The sequence below is a fragment of the Oratosquilla oratoria genome, chromosome 19, assembly GCF_046742065.1.
Source record: "Oratosquilla oratoria isolate Oo_2021 chromosome 19, ASM4674206v1, whole genome shotgun sequence".
Classification (NCBI taxonomy): domain Eukaryota; kingdom Metazoa; phylum Arthropoda; class Malacostraca; order Stomatopoda; family Squillidae; genus Oratosquilla; species Oratosquilla oratoria.
The window spans coordinates 43,384,754-43,392,525 of record NC_134795.1 but is presented as its reverse complement, the minus strand read 5'-3'; the positions used below and the strand labels follow the sequence as shown (position 1 = coordinate 43,392,525).

The 7,772-nt window shown below is 43.6% G+C and overlaps 1 protein-coding gene across 1 annotated transcript; it reads right to left on the bottom strand.

Annotated features, from left to right (window-relative positions):
• Positions 1 to 5,104: 5,104 nt before the first annotated feature.
• On the bottom strand, positions 5,105 to 6,981 carry LOC143035604 (uncharacterized). Its single transcript, XM_076202471.1, has 3 exons — positions 6,888 to 6,981; positions 5,540 to 6,654; positions 5,105 to 5,404 (listed from the first exon to the last, which is right to left on the bottom strand). Exons 1-3 carry the CDS (start codon positions 6,979 to 6,981, stop codon positions 5,105 to 5,107), a joined length of 1,509 nt encoding a protein of 502 aa, XP_076058586.1.
• Positions 6,982 to 7,772: the final 791 nt, after the last annotated feature.

Sequence of the window (7,772 nt, the reverse complement as noted above, 5' to 3'; positions counted from 1 at the left end):
AAAGATCTCCTGTAGGCATTCTCCACATTTGTAATCCTTTGTAATCCACTTTTGCAATATATATATATATATATATATATATATATATATATATATATATGTATATATATATACATATATTATATATATATGTATATATATGCATATATTATATATATGTATATATATGTATATATATATATATATATATATACATATATATATAAATATATATATATATCATATACTTACTATAGTTCTAACTTTGGGAGGGTGATCAAAAACCAACTGCCCAAAGTTATCCATTTTGATAACAAATTTGACGTTTCGACTTCAAGGAGTCATTTTCAAAATACATTTATCACAGCACAATTACACAGAACACAGAACACAGAACAACTAAATTTTTACGGACTGAACTGGGCGACGTGTTTCCCTATACATGGAAAGGCTTACAGTGATGTGTGGCTTGATGACCTGACTCTAGCAGATCGCCTCAGGGGAGGGAGAGGGAGAGAGGGAGGGGGAGGGGGAGAGGGAGGGGTAGAAGTAGGGGGGTCAGGGCAGTAGGCGATGCGAGAGGGGTGGACATAATCCCACCATTGTTGGGATAATTTCTCACATGTCTTCATGAGCCATTGAACAAGGGATTGGCCGAAATCATATTAGATTGTATATAAATGCTAGGAGCCCATTCCCTGATATACATAGCCTCTAGCATCCTTAATTCTCTTATATCATTACATTGTGTAACTACTTCAGTGTTGTTAACAATGGTTGCTCTATCAAGGGAAGATTGATGCTCGTGCTGAAAATTATTTTTAATCGCTCCATGTTGGAGGTGGGGTGTTAGGCGACGGCTGAGACTACAGGTCGTAAACCCAATGTATGCGCTCTACAAATGTGGATATATTGGGTTTACGACCTGTAGTCTCACCAATGGTGGGATTATGTCCACCCCTCTCGCATTGCCTACTGCCCCGACCCCCCTACCCCTCCCCCTCCATCTCCCCCTCCCCCTCCCTCTCCCCTCCCCCTCCCATGAGGCCATCTGCTAGGGTCAGGTCATCAAGCCACACATCACTGTAAGCCTTTCCATGTATATGAAAAGACGTCGCCCTGTTCAGTCCGTAAAAATTTAGTTGTTCTGTGTTCTATGTAATTGTGTTGTGATAAATGTATTTTGAAAATGACTCCTTGAAGTCGAAACGTCGAATTTGTTATTAGAATAGATAACTTTGGACAGTTCGTTTTCGATCACCCTCCCAAAGTCAGAACTATAGTAAGGGGAATTGAAAATATTAGGAAGAAGATAAATAATTGTGAAAATGCTGTGGTGTTTAACTCAGTGAGCATTAAGGGAGAGCGACTGGAGGAAGTGGATAGTTTTAGATACTTGGGTGCAAATGTGGCAAAAAGAAAAAAAAAGTGGAGTGGGCGTGGAGGTAGAATGTAGATTAAGAGAAGCGAGTAAAAGCGTTGGTGGATTAAAAAGTATAATGAGGAATAGACTTTTGGGAATGGATGCTAAGAGGAGAATGTATGAAGGAGTGATTGTGCCAATAGCACTGTATGGGGCAGAAACATGGAACATAAGAGAAGAAGAGAGAAGGAGTTTAAATGTGTTTGAGATGAGGTGTCTGAGAAGTATGATGGGGGTTACTAGGCTAGATAGAGTGAGAAATGAGGAGCTGAGGAGAAGAAGAGGGGTGGAAAGGGAGTTGGGAGATAGAGTTGATGAAACAGTATTAGGATGGTTTGGACATATGGAAAGAATGAGTGAAGAAAGACTAGTAAAAGAGGTATGGAAGGCAGATGTGGAGGGAGTGAACATGAGGGGACGTCCTAGGATGAGGCAGATGGATAGGGTGAAGGGGGCCTTGGTATATGTATGTATGTATGTATGTATGTATGTATGTATGTATGTATGTATGTATGTATGTATGTATGTATGTATGTATATATGTATATATATATATATATTATATATATATGAATAGATATATATACAATATATATACATATATAATATATATATATATACATATATATATATTTATATATATGCATATATGTAGGTATATACAATATATATATATATACTTGTATATATATGTATATATACACACATATAAATATATATATACTTGTATATGTATATATATATATATATATATATATATATTGCTGATAACCACAGGGAAAAAACGGAAAAGAAAACTAGAATTCCCAAGCGCTTTCGTGATATTTCACATCTTCAGGGGATTACAACAAAGAAAATTGTCACATAGGTATATAAGAGGTAATACAATAAACTGGGAAAGGAACGGACATAACACCTGGAGAAAATGTCACAAACATTGAACACTTACAATTAAATCATTTTTGTAATGATTTAATTTGATTACAAATTTTGTCAATGATAAAATTATCTAATTTAAACAAACCATAGCTAATATTAATATTAGATCCTTCAGAATTTTTTATCATGCAACTTTCAATGATATTTCTTTTTGGAAATGAATCACAATTTATGATGGAAGAGGCATTGGTCCAATCGATACGATGATCGAAATCTCTCATATGGATAAACAGCGCACTAGACTCTTGTGCTGTTTTTACACTGTACTTGTGTTGCTTGACCCTAGTTGCGAGTTCTTTGCCTGTTTGTCCAAGATAATACCCTTCACAATCTCTGCAAGGGATCCTGTATATGCAACCAACTGAGTCATTACGTGAATTTTTTATTATTAACTTCTTAAAAGTATTTGGATTATTAAACACAACTTTAATATTCCATGTTTTAAGAATATGGGGAACTTGAGCAAGATTGTTACTAAAAGGTAAAATCAAAAGATTCTTATAGTCGAAGGGGGGGGATGTTTGAACACTATAAAAAGTTTTTTTCGCTAAAGGGAGAGCGCGGTCTAAAAATCTTTTGGGGTATTTTAATCCAAGACCAACATTAACAATGTACTCAAATTCCCCATCAATAATCTAAGCTGCAAATACGAAGAGCACGTGAAAACATAGAAGAAAAGACAGAATATTTTACTTTATCCTGGTGAGACGAGTAATAGTGAATATAAGACAAAACATTTGTCGGCTTCCTATACACATTGAACTTAAAATTATTACCATTCCTATGAAAGCGCTTGGGAATTCTAGTTTTCTTTTCCGTTTTTTCCCTGTGGTTATCAGTAATCTTTTGGATCACGTGGTGTTGTGATCTTTTTGCACATATATATATATATATATATATATATATATATATATATGTATATATATATATATATAACATATACATACATGTATATATATATATATACATATATATATACAGTATATATATATATATATATATATACATATATATACATATCTAAATATGTATATGTAATATATGTATTTATATATATATATATATATTATATTATATTTATTATATTATATACATAATATATATATACATCGTCGTCGTCGTCGGCACCCACTCGTGTCCGAGTATCGGGTTCTAGTCATTCGTCTCCCATCTTCGTTGATGTTTGTCTTTTGTATGACTTGCGAGGCCTAGTCGGTGGTGGAAGAGTCGCGGGCAGTGTTCGCAGGGGAGTGTGTGGGGAGGATGGGGTTGTTCTCGTCGCTCTCTTCTTCTCCTTCTTCTTGCCTCATCATTTTCCCTCCTCCTCTCCTCAAAGTCCTCGGTGCCTTGGCGTGTTGTACTCCTCCATACTGTCCGGTCCCTGGCAGTTTGTTCCCACGAGGAAGGGTCGATGTTGGTCATTGCCAGAGTGCGCTTCAGCTGGTCCTTGTAGCGCAGTTTAGGTGTTCCCCGTGGTCTGGTCCCGTTGGCGAGCTCACCATAGAGCATTTTCTTGGGGAGTCTGGATGGGTCCATTCTGTGGACGTGCCCTGCCTAGCGGAGGCGGTGGTGGATGATGATGGTCTCAACGCTGGTCATTGAAGCTCTGTCCAGTACTTCCAGGTTAGTGGTACGGCTCTCCCAAGTGATATTTAAAATTTGCCTTAGCTTATATTGTTGGAAGCGTTCTATGTTTTGTATATCGCTTCTGTATAGGGTCCATGTTTTGCAGGCGTATAAGAGTGTGGAGAGGACCACTGCCTTGAAGACCATGATTTTAGTGGCCATCGTCAGTGCGTGGTTGTTGAACACGCGGTAATTGAGTCGACCAAAGGCGGAGTGGGCTGCCCTGATCCTGTTCTCCACGTCTTTCTTGCATGTGGGAGTAGATGTTAGGATGCTTCCTAGGTATGTAAACTGGTCCACTTCTTCTAGAGGTTGGTCATTTACGATGGTGTTGGTATTAGGGAGCAGGAGACCAGGTGGGTGCTGGACTAGTATTTTGGTCTTATCTGTATTGACCTGCATCCCAAAACGTTCATAGGCTGCACTGTATGCATCTGCTAGTGACTGAAGGTCCTCTGCAGTCTGACCTGGGGTGGCGTTGTCATCGGCATATTGCAGCTCTCGCACCGGACATATGGTGGTCTTAGTTCTAGCGCGGAGTCGAGCCAGATTGAAAACTCCCCCATCCATGCGGAAACGGAGGTCGATTGAAGGTGTGTCTGGTGGTATCTCGTTAAGCATCGCTGCTGTGTAAAGAGAGAAACACGTTGGAGACAGAACACAGCCCTGTTTCAGACCACCGTTGATGGGGAATGGCTCGGAGAGGGAGTTCTGGTGGCATACTCTCCCCACCATTTCATCATGCAGGGCACCCACCAGGGTGACAAAGTCCGGTGGGCAGCCAAACCTAGAGAGGACTGCCCACATAGCGGGTCGTGGTACTTTATCGAAGGCCTTTTTTAAGTCCCAGAAGATAAACATTGCGGGCTGTTGTTGTTCAAGGCTCTTCTCTTGTAGTTGTCGTGCGCAAAATATCATGTCAATGGTCCCGCGGGAAGGTCAAAATCCGCACTGGGACTCTGGCAGGACGTCTTCTGCGAGGACGAGGAGGCGGTCAAGGAGAATGTTGGCCAATATTTTGCTTGCGATGCTCAGTAGTGATATTCCCCGGTAGTTGTTACAATTCTCCCGGTCTCCTTTTTTTAATTTTGTAACGATTGTTGCATCGCGGAAGTCACTAGGGAGGGTCTTCGTCTCTCATATTTTCAGTATGAGAAGCATGAGACGGTTCCTCAGCTCCGGGCCACCGTGCGTGAGGAGCTTCAGTGGGACGTTATCGGGTCCTGGGGCTTTGCCGGGTCTCATGCGTTTAAGAGCTTTGTTAAAGTCCTGGATGGAGGGGGGTAGTGCCATCCATTGACGGACGGGATATTGCGGGGTCATTCGCAGGAGGTTGTCAAAGGTGTCAACCTGGTCGTTGAGGAGGTTTTCAAAGTGAGACTTCCACCTTAGCAAAATGCCCTCGCTGTCGGTGATTATCGTGGCTCCATCCACATCCTTTAAGCCACCCACTGATGACCGTGTGAGACCGAAAATTTCTTTTGTTGCTGCATAAAAGCTTCGCAGGTCTCGCTAGTCAGCGTAGCTTTGTATTTCTGCAGCTTTATTTTACCACCAGGTGTTCTGGGCTACTCGGATGCCTCTTTGGCATTCAGCTACAGCTTGCTTGTGAGCACGTTTATTTGCAGCTGTGGGCTGGCTCTCCATGGTCAGACGCGTCTGGCGTTTAGCCTCAATGGGAGGAGAGATGGCACCGTCACTCTCGTCAAACCAGTCCTGCCTTTTCTTGTTTGCGTAGCCGATGATTTCCTCCGTGGCACGGGTCATGGCGTCTCTTAGAGTGGCCCAGTGGTGCTCTACATTGGCCTGATCCACAGGCTCTACAAGGTGACGTTCGCAGGCTTCTCTGAAGTTTTGTGCCAGTTGTGGATTACGGAGCCTGCTACAGTCAAAGCGCCGGTGTAATGCGCTGTTGGGTGCCCTTCTAGGTGGTCGAAGGGTAGTCATGGTCAGTCTGGAGATCACCAGTCTGTGGTCCGTCCAGCAGTCATCCGCTCCGGGCATGGTTCGGGTGATGCGGACGTCTCTTCGGTCTCTGGCTCTGGTGAGAATGTAGTCCAGAATGTGCCAGTGTTTGGACCGAGGGTGTCTCCATGTCGTCTTCTGTCGGTTCGGGAGTCTAAACATAGTGTTGGTCACTATAAGTTGATGTTCTGCACACAAACCCAGTAATAGTTCTCCATTGGCGTTACAGTTCCCGATACCGTGGTGGCCGATGATTCCCTCCCATAGGCGATGGTCCTTGCCTACTCGAGCATTAAAGTCGCCCATCACAACAAGCTTGTCATTGGTGGGCACTCTCTGGATAGTGTGGTCGAGCTGGGTGTAGAATGCAGCTTTGTCTTCGTCGGGTGAGGTAAGAGTTGGGGCGTAGTCGGAAATCAGGGTGATGTGTCTGCCCCGCGTGATGGGAATGCGGACTGTTATCAGGCGCTCACTGATGGCCTTGGGAGCTAGGTTGTGCTGTTGTACAAGCTGGGAACGGATAGCAAAGCCGACACCATGTATGCGTGGCTCCTCGGGGGCCTTCCCTTTCCAAAATATGGTGTATCCCGTTCCGACTTCCCTGATGTTGCCCTCTTCGGGTAGACTGGTCTCGCTGAGGGCCGCCACTTCAATGTTGAAGCGGGCGAGCTCCTTGCAAACGAGAGCTGTACGTCGTTCCGGGCGGTTAGTGTTTGCCACGTCTTGAAGGGTGCGAATATTCCATGCACCAATGGTTAAAATCTTTCTGTTGTTGCGACCGCTTTAGTGGGATGTCCACCAGCCGCGGTAAGCTGACCAGACGTGTTTTCCGTGACCGATGTTTACCCCATCTTTTCTAGGGGCCTCCCCATGCGGGGTGGGCTGCGGTGGTCCTTAATAGGCCAGCCCAGTCACGGGTCCAGCTGCCGAGCTCTGGTGTCACGGAAAAAGTCACCAAAGAGCGACCATCTTAGACCCGCCGCCCGAGTGCAGTCGCGGGCTGAAGGCTTCCAGCTTTCCAGGCCTGCCCCCGTCACCCGCGGTACCATCGCCTCGGGACTTGATGGTGTGATGACGATGAGGTGAAGAGAGGAGGGAGGAATGACAGAATGCCAGTCGCTGGGGATGTTGTTTTGGGGGGTCGTGGCTGCGCGACGGCCACGCACACTCACTTGCCCCACATCTTTTCCACCGCGGCTCAAGAAGGATGAGACAGGCAGCCTCCACGATGCAGGTTGCATCGGGCTACCGGGTTCTTGGTCCACCAAGGCCCGCCTTGCCGCCTGCCCGACAGGCGTTGCCCTCTTCCGCCGGCGCTAGTTCGCTCCGCTGTTGGGGTCTTGTTGGTTTTATTTCGGAGTTTTCCCTCTTCTAGCCTTTGCCTAAAGAGGCAGACCCTACAAGGCAGTAAAGTGGGGGTCTGATTATACCGTCTGAACACTCGGTCACTTGCATGCATTCTGTAAGAAACGGGGGGGGGGGACCACGGGAAGGTAGCATGCAAGCAGTTAGGAGGCAGAGGATGTAGAGGGGTTAAGACAACCTTAGCCTATGTCGCATGCACTCCAATCACCCCCCATATACATACATATATATATATATATATATATATATATATATATATATATATATATATATGTATATATGTATGTATATATATGTATATATATGTATATATATGTATATATATATATATATATATATGTGTGTGTGTATGTGTGTGCGTGTGTATGCATATATATACATATATATATATATATATATATATATATATATTTATTTAATTATTTATCAACCACAATACACTTTAATTCTAAGCTATCAACATCGAGAGACTCGA